We start from the raw sequence: 17,336 nt of genomic DNA on the forward strand, positions 1-17,336 counted from the left end.
AGGATTTTTGGGGGATGGTTTTGGGGTTGATTTTGGGTTCGTTTCAGGTGATTTTGGGTTGAATTTGGGGTATTTTGGTGCATTTCCAGTGCCCTGCACGCTGCTGCTCTCCCACATTTTGGGTTGGATTTTGGGGTGGATTTTTTGGGAATTTTTGGGGTTTTTGTGAGCAGGGAATTTTGGGATTTTTTGGGAGGATTTTTGGGGATGGTTTTTGGGATGGTTTTGGGGTTGATTCCAGGTGATTTTGGGTTGAATTTGGGATATTTTGGTGCATTTCCAGTGCCCTGCACGCTGCTGCTCTCCCACATTTTGGGGTGGATTTTTCGGGAATTTTTGGGGGTTTTTTGAACGGGAATTTTTGGGGTTTTTTGAGCAGGAATTTTGGGATGGTTTTGGGGAGGATTTTTGGGGTTAATTTTGGGTTGAATTTGGGGTATTTTGGTGCATTTCCAGTGCCCTGCACGCTGCTGCTTTCCCACATTTTGAGGTGGTTTTTGGGGTGGATTTTTCGGAAATTTTTGGGGTTTTTTGGGACGATTTTTGGAGTCGGTTTTGGGTTGATTTCAGGTGATTTTGGTGTTGATTTCAGGTGATTTTGGGGTGGATTTTTCAGGAATTTTTGGGGTTTTTTGAACGGGAATTTTTGGGGTTTTTTTGGGGATGGTTTTGGGATGGTTTTGGGGTTGATTCCAGGTGGATTTTGGGTTGATTTCAGGTGATTTTGGTGCATTTCCAGTGCCCTGCACGCTGCTGCTCTCCCCCGGCCGAGCTGCTCCTCCCGGGGGGGCTCCCTGTGCCTGCCCCACCCCCCCCCCGGCCACCCCCCCAAAACCATCGCCCCTGGCCCCGCCCCCGCCACGCCCACGGCCACGCCCACGGCAGATGTGAGTGACCCCAGAGTGACCCCAGAGTGGACCCCGGAGTGACCCTGAATGACCCCTGAATGACCCCTGAGTGACCCCTGACCAAATCTGTGCCCACCTGAACTCACCTGCACCCACCTGTGCCCCCCTGTGTGCACCCACCTGTGTCCCCCTGCACCCACCTGACCCCCACCTGTGTGGACCCATCTGCACCCATCTGAACCTACCTGAACTCACCTGTGTGCACCCACCTGACCCCCACCTGCACCCACCTGTGTGGAGCCTCCTGTGCCCCCCTATCCCCACCTGCACCCACCTGCACCCACCTGTGCCCACCTGGACCCACCTGCACCCACTTGAACCCACCTGAACTCACCTGTGTGGACCCACTTGGACCCACCTGACCCCACCCTGCCACCCACCTGTGCCCACCTGCACCCACCTGTGTGGACTCACCTGGACTCACCTGCGCCCACCTGCACCCACCTGTGCCCCCTGTGCCCACCTGAACCCACCTGACCTCACCTGTGTGGACCCACTTGCACCCACCTGTGCCCACCTTTACCCCCCCTGTGCCCACCTGCACCCACCTGACCCCCACCTGTGCCCACCTGTGTGGACCCACCTGACCTCACCTGCACCCATTTGTGGCCACCTGTGTGGACCCACTTGCACCCACCTGCACCGAACTGACCCCACCTGGACCCACCTGTGCCCACCTGACCCCTCCTGCACCCACCCTGAACCCACTTGGACCCACCTGGACCCATCTGACCCCACCTGAACCCACCTGACCTCACCTGTGCCCACCTGCACCCACCTGTGCCCACCTGGACCCACCTGTGTGGACCCACCTGCACCCACCTGTGCCCCCCTATCCCCACCTGCACCCACCTGTGTGGACCCATCTGCACCCACCTGAACCTACCTGAACTCACCTGTGTGCACCCACCTGCACCCACCTGCGCCCCCTTATCCCCACCTGCGCCCACCCTGCGCCCACCTGAGCCCCCTTATCCCCACCTGAACCCCTCCTGCACCCACCTGCGCCCACCTGCACCCCACCTGCACCCCAACTGACCCCACCTGCACCCACCTGAGCCCACCTGAACGCACCTGCACCCACCTGTGTGGACCCACTTGGACCCACCTGCACCCACCTGCCCCCAACTGACCACACCTGCACCCACCTGAACGCACCTGAACCCACCTGTGTGGGACCCACTTGGACCCACCTGACCCCACCTGCACCCACCTGTGTGCACCCACCTGTGCCCACCTGAACCCCCCTATCCCCACCTGAACTCACCTGTGTGCACCCATTTGCACCCACCTGCACCCACCTGTGTGGACCCACCTGCACCCCACCTGTGCCCACCTGCACCCATCTGAACCCACCCTGCACCCACCTGTGTGGACCCACCTGCACCCACCTGAACTCACCTGTGGACCCACCTGAACCAACCTCACCCCACCTGAACCCCCCCTGCACCCACCTGACCTCACCCTGTGTGGACCCCCCTGTGCCCCCCTATCCCCTCCTGTGCCCCCTGCACCCATCTGAACTCACCTGGGTGCACCCACCTGCACCCACCTGCACCCACCTGCACCCACCTGTGTGGACCCCCCTGAACCAACCTCACCCCACCTGCACCCACCTGCGCCCACCTGACCTCACCTGTGTGGACCCCCCTGACCCCATGTGCACCCCCCTGCACCCACCTGTGCCCTCCTATCCCCACCTGCACCCACCTGTGTGGATTCACCTGAATGCACCTGCACCCATCTGAACCTACCTGAACTCACCTGTGTGCACCCACCTGCACCCACCTGCACCCAACTGACCCCACCTGCGCCCACCTGAACGCACCTGCACCCACCTGCACCCACCTGAACGCACCTGAACCCACCTGTGTGGACCCACTTGGACCCACCTGCACCCCACCTGCGCCCACCTGCACCCAACTGACCCCACCTGCACCCACCTGAACCCTCCTGCACCCACCTGCACCCACCTGTGTGGACCCACTTGGACCCACCTGCACCCACCTGACCCCACCTGTGTGGACCCACCTGAACTCACTTGTGCCCATCTGAGCCCCCCCTATCCCCACCTGCACCCACCCGGACCCATCTGAACCTACCTGAACTCACCTGTGTGCACCCCCCCTGCACCGTGTGCACCCCCCTGCACCCACCCATGCCCACCCATGCCCCCCCGTGCAGGTGCGGGCGCTGCGGCGGCAGCAGCGAATGCTCAAGAACCGCGAGTCCGCCAGCGCCTCCCGGCGGCGGCGCAAGGAATACCTGGAACACCTGGAGAGGAGCCTGAGGCGCGCCCTGGCCGACAACGAGCGGCTGAGGAGGGACAACGGCGCCCTCAGGAGGAGACTGCAGGAACTGCAGGTGGGAATGGGGAGATACACCTGGGACAGGGGAGATACACCTGAGATACACCTGAGATACACCTGAGATACTCACGGGTTACACCTGAGTTACACCTGGGGTACACCTGAGTTACACCTGGGGTACACCTGGGTACACCTGGGATACACCTGGGATACACCTGGGGGCATTGGGAACACACCTGGGGATACACCTGAGTTAAACCTGAGATACACCTCGGTTACACCTGGGATACACCTGGGATACACCTGGGGGCATTAGGAACACACCTGGGTACACCTGGGATACACCTGGGTTACACCTGGGACACACCTGGGATACTCACAGGTTACACCTGGGATACTCACAGGTTACACCTGGGATACACCTGGGTTACACCTGGGACACACCTGGGACACACCTGGGATACTCACAGGTTACACCTGGGATACACCTGGGTTACACCTGGGACACACCTGGGACACACCTGGGATACTCACAGGTTACACCTGGGTCACACCTGGGGCTCCCTGGGCTCCCCTTTGCTCCCCTGACCCCTCCCCCCCCCCGTTATTTTTGCCCCCCCCAGGGCCCCCCGCCCCTCCCCCCAGTGAAGCTGGCGTGTCTGGGGGCGCTGCTGCTGCTCACCTGGTACCTGGCACCGCTCAGGTGAGCACAAAAACATCCCCAAAAACATCCCAAAAATCCCCCCAAGAATCCCCCAAAAATCCCCAAAAATCCCAGAAAAATCCCTGAAAAATTCCAAACAAATTCCAGAAAAATCCCAGAAAAATCCAGAAAAATCCCAAAAAAATCCAGAAAAATCACCCAAAAATCCCAGAAAAATCCCCCAAAAATTGCCCAAAAAATCCCTGAAAAATCACCCAAAAATCCCAGAAAAATCACCCAAAAATCCCAGAAAAATTCCAAAAAAATTCGAAAAATATCCCCAATAATTCCCAAAAAATCCCCCCCCAATAATCCCAAAAAATCCCCCCAAAAATCCCAAAAAAATCTCCCCAAAATCCCAGAAAAAATCCCCCCAATAATCCCCAAAAAATCCCCCATAGATCCCAGAAAATCCCCTGAAAAACCCCCGAAAAATCCCTCAAAAAATTCCCCCAACAATCCAGAAAAATCCCCCCCAAAAATCCCAGAAAAATCCCCCTCAAAATCCCCCAATAATCCCCAGAATTCCCCCCAAATCCCCAAAAATACCTTAAAAAATCCCCAAAAATCCCAGAAAAATCTCCCAGAAAAATCGCCAAAAAATCCCCCCAAAAATCCCCGAAAAATCCCTGAAAAATTGCCCAAAAAATCCCAGAAATCCCCCCAAAAATCCCCCCAAATATCCCTCAAAAATCCTTCCAAAAACCCAAATAATCCCCTAAAAATACCTTAAAAAATCCCCCTTAAAAATCCCCTAAAAATAGCTTTAAAAATCCCAGGAAAATAAAAAAAAAATCCCCAAAAAATCCCAGAAAAATCTCCGAAAAATCCCCCCCAAAAATCCCCAAAAAATTCCCCTGAAAAATCCCAGAAAAATCCCCCCAAAATCCCAGAAAAGTCCCCCAAAAATCCCAGAAAAATCCCTGAAAAATTCCAAACAAATTCCAGAAAAATCACCCAAAAAATCCCAGAAAAATTCCAAAAAAAATCCCCCAATAATGCCCAAAAAATCCCAGAAAAATCCCCAGAACTGCCCCCAACAATCCCCAAAAAATTCCCCTCAAAAATCCCCCAAAAATCCCATAAAAATCCCAGAAAAATCGCCCAATAATCCCAGAAAATCCCCCCCAAAATCCCAGAAAATCCCCCCAAAAATTCCATAAAAATTCCAAAAAAATCCCAGAAAATTAAAAAAAATCCACGAAAAATACCCAAAGAATCGCCAAAAAACCCCCAAAAATTATCAAAAAAATTCCCCAAAAATCCACAAAAAATCCCCAAAAAATCTCCCAAAAAACCCAGAAAAATTTAAAAAAATCCACAAAAAATCCACAAAAAATCTCCAAAACCCCCCAAAAATTATCAAAAAAATCCCCCAAAAAATCTCCCAAAAATCCCAGAAAAATCTTAAAAAACCACCAAAAAATCCACAAAAAATCGCCAAAAAAACCTTTAAAAATTCCCAAAAAATCCCCATAAAAATCCCCAAAAAATCTCCCAAAACCCCCAGAATAGTTTAAAAAAAACCCGCAAAAAATACACAAAAAATTCCCAAAAAAACCCCAAAAATTATCAAAAAAATCCCCAAAAAAATCTCCCAAAAATCCCAGAAAAATCTTAAAAAACCACCAAAAAATCCACAAAAAATCGCCAAAAAAACCTTAAAAAAATCCCAAAAAATCCCCATAAAAATCCCCAAAAAATCCATTAAAAAACCCTTTAAAATCTCCCAAAAATCAAATTTAAAATCTCCAAAATTTCCCAAAAACCCCAAATTTTCTCTTTTTTTTTTTTGCAGTTTCGCTCCGGGCCCCGCCCCTGCCCCTCCCCCACGGGGGGGGGCGGCGCCTCCTGGGGGCGGGGCCGGAGCCGAGGCCCCTCCCCCCCCACCTTGGGGACCCCCCCGGGATTTGGGGACCCCCCCCGGAGCCGGGGCCCCGCCCCCGCGGCCCCTTCAGGTAAGGAGACCCAAAAATGCCCCAAATTTACCCCAAAAATGCCCCAAAAATGCCCAAATTTACCCCAAAAATGCCCCAAAAATGCCCAAATTTACCCCAAAAATTCCAAAAAATTCCCCCCAAAATTTGCCTCAAAATTCCGTAAAATTTTCCCCAAAATTGCCTCAAAATTCTTCCAAAATTTCCCCAAAATTTCCCTCAAATTTCCTAAAAAATTCCAAAAAAATCCCCCAAAATTGCCTCAAAATTCCCTAAAATTTCCCCAAAAATTAAAAAAAGTCCTCAAAATTTCCCCCAAAATTTCCAGAAAATTTCTCTCAAAATTTCCCCCAAAATTGTCTCAAAATTCCCCCCAAAATTTCCCTCAAACTTCGACCAAAAATTCCCAAATTTACCCCAAAAATTTGCCTAAAATTTCCCTAAAAATTCCAAAAAATTCCTCAAAATTTCCTCCCAAAATTCCCCAAAATTTTCCCCAAAATTGCCTCAAAATTTCCCCCAAAATTCCAAAAAAATTCCTCAAAATTTCCACACAATTTCCCTCAAAATTGTCTCAAAATTTTGCCCAAAATTCCCACAAAAATTTCCAGTAAAAATGTCTCAAAATTCTTCCAAAATTTCACCCAAAAATTCCCCCAAAATTGCCTCAAAATTCCCTAAAATTGTCCCCAAATTGTCTCAAAATTCTTCCAAAATTTCACCCAAAATTTCCCTGGAATTCCCCAATTTACCCCAAAAATTTCACCCAAAATTTCCCCCAAAAAATTCCAAAAAATTTCACCCAAAATTTCCCCCAAAAATTCCAAAAAATTCCCCCAAAATTGCCTCAAAATTCCCTAAAATTTTCCCCCAAATTTTCCCCAAAAATGCCCAAATTTCCCCCAAAATTTCCCCCAAAATTTCCCCCAAAATTTCCAAAAAATTCCCCAAAAATTCCAATAAATTTCCACAAAATTTCCCCCAAAAATTCCGAAAAAATTCCCCCAAAATGCCCAAATTTCCCCAAAAAAATTCCCCAAAAATTCCCAAAATTCCCCCCAAAAAAATTCAAAAAAATTCCCCCAAAATTCCCAAATTTCCCCCAAATATTCCCTCAAATTTCCCCCAAAAATTCCCCAAAAATGCCCAAATTTACCCCCAAAATTAAAAAAAAAATTCCCCAAATTTTCCCCAAAATTGCCTCAAAATTCCCTAAAATTTTCCCCCAGAAAAATCCCAAATTTTGGGACAAATTTTTTGGGTTTTTTTTGAAAAATCTCCAATTTTTGGGGGGAAAAAATCCCAAATTTTGGGACAAATTTTTGGATTTTTTTTTTTTTTAATTTCCAAATTTTTGGGGAAAAAAAAATCCCAAATTTTGGGGGAATTTTTGGATTTTTTTGGGGGTTTTTTTTTTTTGGAAAAATTATCAATTTTTGGGGGTAAAAATCCCAAATTTTTTACTGAATTTTTGGAATTTTATTTTCAAAAAATCTCCAATTTTTTGGGGAGAAATTCCCAAATTTTTTCGGGTAACTTTAGAATTTTATTTTTAAAAAATCTCCAATTTTTTGGGGGGAAAAATCCCAAATTTTGGGACAAATTTTTGGAATTTTATTTTCAAAAATTCTCCAATTTTTGGGGGGGTAAAAATCCCAAATTTTGGGGCAAATTTTGGATTTTTTTGGGGGGTTTTTTTTGAAAAATTTTTAATTTTGGGGGGGTAAAAATCCCAAATTTTTGGGGGAATTTTTTGGGTTTTTTTTGAAAAATCTCCAATTTTTTGAGGAAGAAATTCCCAAATTTTGGTGGCAATTTTTGGATTTTTTTTTTTTTAAATCTCCAATTTTTTGGGGACAAAAATCCCAAATTTTGGGACAAATTTTGGATTTTTTGGGGTTGTTTTTTGAAAAATCTCCAATTTTTTGGGGTAAAAATCCCAAATTTTTTACTGAAATTTTAGAATTTTATTTTTAAAAAATCTCCAATTTTTTGGGGAGAAATTCCCAAATTTTTTCGGGTAATTTTAGAATTTTATTTTTAAAAAATCTCCAATTTTTGGGGACAAATTCCCAAATTTTTTCGGGTAATTTTAGAATTTTATTTTCAAAAAATCTCCAATTTTTGGGGGGAAAAAATCCCAAATTTTGGGGGAATTTTTGGATTTTTTTGGGGTTTTTGTTTTTTGAAAAATCTCCAATTTTTGGGGGTAAAAATCCCAAATTTTTTACTGAAATTTTGGAATTTTATTTTTAAAAATCTCCAATTTTTGGGGGGTAAAAATCCCAAATTTTGGGACAAATTTTTTGATTTATTTTGGAAAAATCTCCAATTTTTGGGGGGAAAAATCCCAAATTTTGGGGGAATTTTTGGATTTTTTTGGGTTTTTTTTTTTGGAAAAATTCCCAAATTTTTTTGTGTTTTCCCCTCCCCCCCCCCAGGAATTCGTCGCTGACCCCGTGGGGCCCCGCCCCCAGCCCTGGCCCCGCCCCCAACCCTGGCCACGCCCCTGGCCACGCCCCCGGCCACGCCCCCGGCCCCGCCCCCAGCCCCGAGTGCCGCAGCTTCAACCGCAGCGAATCCCTGAGGTAGGAACGGGAATTTTGGGGATTTTTGGGATATTTTGGGCAATTTTGGGACATTTTGGGACATTTTGGGATTTTTCAAAATTTTTTAGGAATTTTGGGGAATTTGGGGATTTTTTTCCGAATTTTTTTAGGAATTTTGGGATTTTTTTTGGATTTTTTTTGGAATTTTAAGGGAATTTTTTGAGGATTTTTTTAGGAATTTTGGGAGGATTTTGGGGGGGATTTTTCAGGATTTTGGGGGGATTTTTGGGGCTTTTTGGGAGGATTTTGGAGGTGATTTTGGGAGGATTTTATGACAATTTTGGGGGTTTTTTTGGGGAGGATTTGGGTGGATTTTTGGGTGGATTTTGGGGCGTTTTTCTGGGATTTTGGGGTTGTTTTGGGTGGATTTTTTGGAGGATTTTTGGGCCATTTCTTTGGTATTTTGGGGTTTTTTTAGGGCGTTTCTTTGGGATTTTTGGGAGGATTTTTTGGTATTTTGGGGTTTTTTTTGGGAGGCTTTGGGAGGATTTTTGGGCCGTTTCTTTGGGATTTTTTGGTGGATTTTTGGGCCGTTTCTTTGGGATTTTTGGGTTATTTTGGGGTTGTTTTGGGTGGATTTTTGGGGTGTTTCTTTGGGAGTTTTGGGAGGATTTTTGGGGCGTTTCTTTGGGATTCTTGGGTGGATTTTTGGGTGGGATTTTTTGGTTCTTTTGGGGTTGTTTTGGGTGGATTTTTGGGCCGTTTCCTTTGGATTTTTGGGGCTATTTGGGGCCGTTTCTTTTGGATTTTTGGGAGGATTTTTGGGAGGATTTTTGGGAGGATGTTTTGGTATTTTGGGGTTATTTTGAGTGGGTTTTTGGGTGGATTTTTGGGCCGTTTCTTGGGGATTTTTGGGAGGATTTTTGGGCCGTTTCCTTTGGATTTTTGGGAGGATTTTTGGGCCGTTTCTTTGGGATTTTTGGGAGGATTTTTGAGTGGATTTTTGGAAGGATTTTTTGGCATTTTGGGGTTATTTTGGGAGGATTTTTGGGCTGTTTCTTTTGGATTTTTGGGTGGATTTTTGGGGCATTTTTTTGGTATTTTGGGTGGATTTTTGGAGGATTTTTGTGCCGTTTCTTGGGGATTTTTGGGAGGATTTTTGGGCCGTTCTTTTGGGATTTTTGGGTGGATTTTTTGTTATTTTGGGTGGATTTTTGTGCTGTTTTTTGGGGATTTTTGGGAGGATTTTTGGGAGGATTTTTATGCTGTTTTTTTGGGAATTTGGGGCCTTTTTTTGTGGATTTTTGGGCGGTTTTTTTTGTTATTTTGGGGTGTTTTGGGGTGGATTTTTGGGAGGATTTTTGTGCCGTTTCTTTGGGATTTTTGGGAGGATTTTTGGGAGGATTTTTGGGAGGATGTTTTGGTATTTTGGGGTTATTTTGGGTGGATTTTTGTGCTGGTTTTTTGGGGATTTTTGGGAGGATTTTTGGGAGGATTTTTATGCTGTTTCTTTGGGATTTTTGGGAGGATGTTTTGGTATTTTGGGGTTATTTTGGGGGGGTTTTTGTGCCGTTTTTTTGCTATTTTGGGGTGTTTGGGGTGGCCAGGCTGGCGCATGAGCTGCGGGGTTGGGTCCGGAGGCACCAAAGCCAAAAGGAGCGAGAGGGGCCCGGGGGGAGCCCCCAGAGCCAACAAAGGCAGCGCCCGGTGAGAGAGGGGGGGATTGGGGGGAATTTGGGGAATTTTGGGGATTTTCGGGGATTTTTGGGGGGTTTGGGGGATTTTGGGGGAAGTTTGGGGGGATTTGGGGAGTTTGGGGCATTTTGGGGGGATTTGGGGGAGTTTGGGGCAGATTTGGGGGAATTTGGGGGAATTTTGGGGGGAATTTGGGGGAGTTTGGGGGGAATTGGGGGGAATTTGGGGGGGATTTTGGGGAATTTGGGGGAATTTGAGGGATTTTTGGGGGGATTTGGGGGGAATTTTGGGGCAGATTTGGGGGGAATTTGGGGGAAATTTGGGGGGGAATTTGGGGGATTTGGGGGGGATTTGGGGGATTTTTGGGGCATTTTTGGGGGGGGTCTGGGGGGCATTTTGGGGAGAATTTGGGGGTATTCGGGGGGATTTGGGGGGATTTGGGGAAATTTGGGGAAAATTTGGGGGAATTTGGGGGGAAATTGGGGGATTTGGGGGGATTTGGGGGGATTTGGTGGGAATTTGGGGGGATTTGGAGGGTTTGGGGGAGTTTGGGGGGATTTGGGGAAGTTTAGGGGGATTTGGGGGATTTGGGGGGAATTTGGGGACGTTCGGGGGAAAATTTGGGGGAAATTTGGGGGATTTTGGGGGATTTTGGGGAGTTTGGGGGGTTTGGGGGGATTTGGGGGGATTTGGGGAAAATTTGGGGCATTTTGGGGGGGAATTTGGGGGGATTTGGGGGGATTTGGGGAGTTTGGGAGGGTTTGGGGGGGAATTGGGGGATTTGGGGGAATTTTGGGGCATTTTTGGGGGGGTCTGGGGGGGATTTTGGGGAGAATTTTGAGGAATTTGGGGAGGATTGGGGGGGGAATTTAGGGGGTTCCAGGGGGATTTTGGGGGAGAATTTTGGAGGATTTGGGGGAGATTTGGGGAGGATTTGGGGGAATTTCCGGAGAATTTGGGGAGAATTTGGGGGAATTTTGGAGAGGTTTGGGGGGGGTTTAGGGGATCCCAAGGGGGTTTTGGGGGGAATTTGGGGAGGTTTGGGGTGGATTTTGGGGAGGTTTTTGGGGAGGTTTTTGGGGGTTTCTGGGTGGTTTTTGGGGTTTTTTTGGGTGTTTTTTGGGGTTTTTGGGGTCCCTGACCCTCTTTTCCCCCGTTTTGGGGCAGTTTCAGGGCTCCCCCCCCTGGAAGGGCCCGGGGCTGCTCCCGGCTGCGCCCCCCAGGCCCGAGAGGTGAGAGCCCAAATGTGGGCACCCCAAAATCCCCCAAAAATGCCCCAAATTCCCCCCAAATCCCGCCCAAAACTCCTCTCAAAACTCCCCCAAAAATCTCCCCCAAACCTCTCCCAAATTTTCCGCAAAAATCCCCCCAAAATTCCCTCAAAATCTCCCCAAATTTCCCCCCAAATCCCACTCAAAATCCCCCAAATTTCTCCAAATTCCCCCTCAAAATCTCCCCTAAACCCCCAAATTTTCCCCAAAATCTCCCCACATCCCACTCAAAATCCCCCCTAAACCCCTGAAAATCTCCCCAAATTTCCCCTGAAATTCCCCCTAAATCTCCCCTAAACTCCAAATTTCCCCCAAATTCTCCCCAAAATCCCCCTCAAAATCCCCCCAAATTCCCTCTCAAAATCCCCCGAATTTCCCCCGAATTCCCCCAAATTTCCCCAAAATCCCCCCTAAACCCCCAAATTCCCCCCTAAACCCCCAAATCCCCCTCAAAATTCCCCCAAATTTCCCCCCAAATTCCCCCAAATCCCCCCAAAATCCCCAAATCCCCCTCAAAATCCCCCCTAAACCCCCAAATCCCCCCAAAATCCCCAAATCCCCCAAATTTCCCCCAAAATTCCCCCTAAACCCCCAAATTTCCCCCAAATTCCCCCCCAAATCCCTCAACATTTCCCTCTCAAATCCCTCTCAAAATCCCCCCAAATTCCCCCAAAATCCCCCTTAAAATCCCCCAAAGTCTTCCCTAAATCCCCAGTTTTCCCCAAATTTCCCAGATCCCCCAAATTTCCCCAAAATCCCCCTCAAAATCCCACAAATTTCCCCCAAATTTCCCCCAAAATTCCCCCAAATTTCCCCCAAAATCCCACTCAAAATCCCCCTCAAAACCCCCAAATTCCCCCAAATTTCCCTCAAAATCCCCCAAAATCCCCCCTAAACCCCCAAATTCCCCTCAAAATTCCCCCAAAATCCCCCAAATTCCTCCCAAATTTCCCCCAAAATCCCCCCAAAATGTCCTTAAAACCCCCAAATTTCCCCCAAATTTTCCCCAAATTTCCCCCAAAATCTGCTCTAAAACCCCCGAATTTCCCCCAAATTTTCCCCGAATTTCCCCCTAAACCCCCAAATCCCCCCAATTTTCCCCAAATTTTCCCAAAATCCCCCAAATTTCCCCCATTTCCCCCAGGCCTCCCCCGTGGCCGCTGCAGCCGTTGCGAGGCCCCGCCCCCTCGGGGCTGCTGGCGGCGCTGGAGCGCAGGGACGACACTTTCTATGTGGTGTCCTTCCAGAAGGTGTTTTTGGGGCAAATTCGGGGCTTTTTGGGCAAATTCGGGGTGCTTGGGGGCCTGGGGGGGTTGGGGGATTTTGGGGGATTTTTTGGGATTTTTTTGGGATTTTTTTCGGGGTTTTTTGGGGGTTTTATTTGGATTTTTTTGAGATTTTTTGAGGATTTTTGGGGGATTTTTTTTAAATTTTTCTTTTTATTTTTTGGGGATTTGGGGTTTTGGGGGAGTTTGGGAATTTTGGGGATTTTTTCGGGATTTTTTTGGGATTTTTTTGGGATTTTTTTCAGGGTTTTTGGGGGTTTTATTTGGATTTTTTGAAGATTTTTTGGGGGTTTATTCGGATTTTATTTGGGGCAAATTCGGGGTGCTTGGGGTGCTGGGGGGTTGGGGGATTTTTGGGGATTTTTTGGGATTTTTTCAGGATTTTTTTCGGGGTTTTTTGGGGTTTTTTTGAGGATTTATTTGGATTTTTTGGGGATTTTTTAAAGATTTTTTTTAGATTTTATTTGGTGTTTTGGGGCAGATTTTGGGTATTTTGGGGCTGGGGGGGTTGGGGAATTTTTGGGGATTTTTGGGGATTTTTTGGGGATTTTTTCGGGGTTTTTTGGGGGTTTTATTTGGATTTTTTGGGAATTTTTTTTAGATTTTATTTGGGGGTTTTGGGGCAAATTCTGGGTATTTTGGGCCTGGGGGTTTGGGGAATTTTTTGGGATTTTTTGGGGATTTTTTGGGGGGGAATTTGGGGTTAATTTGGGGGGGGTTCAAGGAATTTTCGGGGCTGTTTTGATGGGATTTTGGGGCTAATTTGGGAAGGGTTTTTAATGGGATTCTGGGGGTTTTTTCATGGGAATTTTGGGGGGATTTTTGGGGTAAATTTGGGCTTTTTTGGTGCTTCCAGGACCACCTGCTCCTCCCAGCCCGGAGCCACAACAAAACCTCGAGGCCCAAAATGTCCCTGGTGATGCCGGCGGCGGCTCTGAACGGTGAGGGGAGCCCCAAAAACCCCCAAAAACCCCCAAAACCACCCCAAAAACCCCCAAAAACCACCCCAAAAATCCCCCTAAAACACCCAAAAAAACACCCCCAAAATCCCCCCAAAACAGCCAAAAAAACACCCAAAAAATGCCCCAAAAACCCCCCAAAACCACCCCAAAAATCCCCCTAAAACACCCCCAGAACACCCCAAAAAACACCCCCAAAATCCCCTGAAAAACACCCCAAAAATTCCCCAAAAATCCCCCAAAAACTACCCAAAAAAACCACCCAAAAAACGCCCCAAAAATGCCCCAAAACCACCCCCAAAATCCCCCCAAAACACCCAAAAAACGCCCCCAAAATCCCCCAAAAAACGCCCCCAAAATCCCCCAAAAATCCCCCAAAACCACCCCAAAAATCCCCTAAAAACACCCCCAAAAAACCTCTGAAAATATCCCCTAAAACACCCCCAAAACTCCCCAAAAATACCCAAAAAATTCCCCCTAAAACACCCCAAAAATTCTCCAAAAAACCCCAAAAAATCCCCCTAAAACACCCCCAAAAAAATCTGATTTTGGAAAATTCCAATTTTTGGGGTCTCCAATTTCTGGAAATCCCAATTCTAGAAAATTCCAAATTTGCGAATTTTGAAAATTCCCAATTCTAGAAAACTCCAAATTTGTGAATTTTGAAAATTTCAATTTTAGAAAATCCCGATTTTAGAAAACTCCAAATTTGTTCATTTTTTAAAATTCCCAATTTTAGAAAATTGCGAATTTCTGAAAATCCCAATTTTAAGAAACTCCAAATTTACAAATTTCGGAAAATCCCAATTTTAGAAAATTGCAAATTTTGAAAAAATCCTAATTTTAGAAAATTGCGAATTTTGGAAATCCCAATTTTAGAAAACTCCAAATTTACAAATTTTGGAAAATCCCAGATTTTAGAAAATCGCGAATTTTGAAAATCCCAATTCTAGAAAATCCCAATTTTTGAATTTTGAAAATCCCAAATTTGTTCATTTTTGAAAATCCCAATTTTAGGAAACTTGAAATTTGCGAATTTCTGAAAATCCCAATTTTAGAAAATTGCGAATTTTGAAAATCCCCATTTTAGGAAACTCCAAATTTGTGAATTTTGAAAATCCCAAATTTGCGAATTTCTGGAAATCCCAATTTTAGAAAATTGCGAATTTTGAAAATCCCAATTTTAGAAAAATCCAAATTTGTGAATTTTGAAAATATCAATTTTAGAAACTCCCAATTTTAGAAACCCCCAAATTTGCAAATTTCTGAAAATCCTAATTTTAGAAAATTGCGAATTTTGAAAATCCCGAATTCTAGAAAACGCCGAAATTTGTTCATTTCTGAAAATCCCAAATTTGCTCATTTTTTGGTGTTTTCGCCCCAACCCCAGAGTCCCTGGGCGGGGCCCAGCCCATGATGCAGGTGGACTGCGAGGTCCTGGACACGCGCGTCATCCACGTGCGCCGGGCCACGCCCCCCCGCCGGGACACGCCCCCTCACCGAGCCACGCCCACCCGCAGACCCCGCCCAATCAGCTTGGGGGGAGACGGCGGCTGAGACACGCCCACTTCCGGGGAAAAAGACACGCCCACTTTGTGAGATGCGCAGGTTGAAGCCGCGCCCCCTTGACGGGATTGAGTTTAAGCCACGCCCATTATCAAGGTCATGCCCCCTCACAGAGCCACGCCCACCCGCAGACCCCGCCCAATCAGCTTGGGGGGAGACGGCGGCTGAGACACGCCCACTTCCGGGGGAAAAGACACGCCCACTTTGTGAGACGCGCAGGTTGAAGCCGCGCCCCCTTGACGGGATTGAGTTTAAGCCACGCCCATTATCAAGGTCACGCCCCCTCACAGAGCCACGCCCACCCCGCAGACCCCGCCCAATCAGCCTGGGAGGAGACGGCGGCTGAGACACGCCCACTTCCGGGGAAAAAGACACGCCCACTTTGTGAGATGTGGTTGTTGAGGCCACGCCCCCCATGGGGGGATTGAGTTTAAACCACGCCCCTTTTACACTCACGTGTTTGAGGCCACACCCCCTTGAAAATGTTAATATGCTGAGGCCACGCCCCCTTTAAACTCACCCGATGGAGGCCACACCCCCTTGGAAATGTGCATATTCTGAGGCTACGCCCCCTTGGCGGGATTGAGTTTAAGCCACGCCCCCTAAGAAGGATGGGGTTTAGGCCACGCCCCCTTTAAAATATGTGTATTTGGAGGCCACGCCCCCTTGTTGGGATTGATAGTTTAAGCCACGCCCCCTTTAAACGCACACGATTGAGGCCACGCCCCCTTTTAGATGTGCGTATTTTGAGGTCGCACCCCTATGGAAATGTGCGCATTCTGAGGCCACGCCCCCTTGGAAATATGTAAAATTTGAGGCCACGCCCTTTTGATGGGATTGATAGTTTAAGCCACGCCCCCTTTACACTCACGTGTTTTGAGTCCACACCCCTTTTAAAATATGCATACTCTGAGGACACGCCCCCTTTGAAATGTGCATATTCTGAGGCCACGCCCTCTTTGAAATATGCAAATTTTGACGCCAAGTCTCACGATTTGGTATTGAAAATTTAAGCCACGCCCCTTTGAAACCATATGGTTTAAGCCACACCCCCAAGTCACATGGGTTGTTTTACGCCACACCCCCTGCAAAAAAAGCTTGGTATAGAGCCACACCCCTCTAATGATTTGCATAATTAAGCCACACCCATCCTTTTAAAAAGTTTATTAATATCAAGCTTTCAAACTCCGCCCACTTTGCATCAGGCCACGCCCCTTCATTCAAATCAGTGCGTTCGAGGCCACGCCCCTCAAGGGACTCGAACCTGGTCACGCCTATTGTAAAGCCCCGCCCCTTTTTCCTTGTACGGGCGTGGTTAATTCTGAGGCCACGCCTCCTCTTAAAGGGGCGGCGCCTTTTTCGGTCCCTGCCCTTCCCCCCGCGGCGTTTTTTACCCAAATCAATAAAAAATGGGGGAAAATCCCCAAAAATCCACCTGGAGTCTGTCTGTGGGGGCGGGGCTGAGAAAATCTGGGGATTTTGGGGGGAAATTTGGGGATTTTGGGCCATTTTTGGGGGGGTTTTTTGTTGATTTTTGTGGTGAACTTTGAGGGGAATTTTTGGTGAATTTTGGGAGGGAGTTCATTGGAATTTTTAGGGAGTTTCTTAGGAACTTTCTGGGAGGATTTTTGGTGACATATTTCGGGCATTCCTCACGAGTTTTTTGGGGGGAAATTTTGGAGAATTTTTTGGAAAATTTTTGAGGAAATTTTCCAGAATTTTAGGGGGATTTTGGGAGGAGTTTTTTTTTTTATTTTCGGCTTTTTTCCCTCATTTCGAAGCCACACTCAGCGTCGGCCGGGGGAGCAGCAGCTTTGATTCAATTTTGGGTGTTATTTTTAAGGGGAATTTGGGGGGATTTTGGGGTTTTGAGAGCAATTTTTTGGTTTTTGGGTTTTTTTTGGGAGGGGGGCTCTCACCTAATGGGTGAGAGACCCCCAAAACGCCCTAAATTTCCTCCCAGGAGGCCTCAACACCCCCAAAACCTCTCAAATTTCCTCCATGGGGTTTCCAATCCTTCTTAAATCTCCTTTTTTGGCGTCCCAGCCCCTCAGAACCCCCAAAATCCTCATAAATTCCCCCAAACCCCTCACAAACGCTCCTGGCCGCCGCCATCTTCTCCTTCCCCTCACACACCCTCCTCCCTCCCCATT

At 47.2% G+C, this 17,336-nt stretch overlaps 1 protein-coding gene across 1 annotated transcript; it reads left to right on the forward strand.

Annotated features, from left to right (window-relative positions):
- Nucleotides 1–739: 739 nt before the first annotated feature.
- On the forward strand, nt 740–16,617 carry LOC139587009 (cyclic AMP-dependent transcription factor ATF-6 beta-like; the record flags this gene model as incomplete). Its single annotated transcript, XM_071420817.1, has 9 exons — nt 740–887; nt 3,093–3,272; nt 3,841–3,920; nt 8,299–8,445; nt 10,014–10,113; nt 11,269–11,333; nt 12,517–12,622; nt 13,515–13,599; nt 15,008–16,617. Coding segments are annotated over 9 exons (1,078 nt in total), but the record flags the coding sequence as incomplete, so codon positions are not given.
- Between the last annotated feature and the right edge of the window lie 719 nt (nt 16,618–17,336).

The sequence above is a fragment of the Agelaius tricolor genome, unplaced genomic scaffold, assembly GCF_023055355.1.
Source record: "Agelaius tricolor isolate 1412-34295 unplaced genomic scaffold, bAgeTri1.0.p SCAF_165, whole genome shotgun sequence".
Classification (NCBI taxonomy): Eukaryota; Metazoa; Chordata; class Aves; order Passeriformes; family Icteridae; genus Agelaius; species Agelaius tricolor.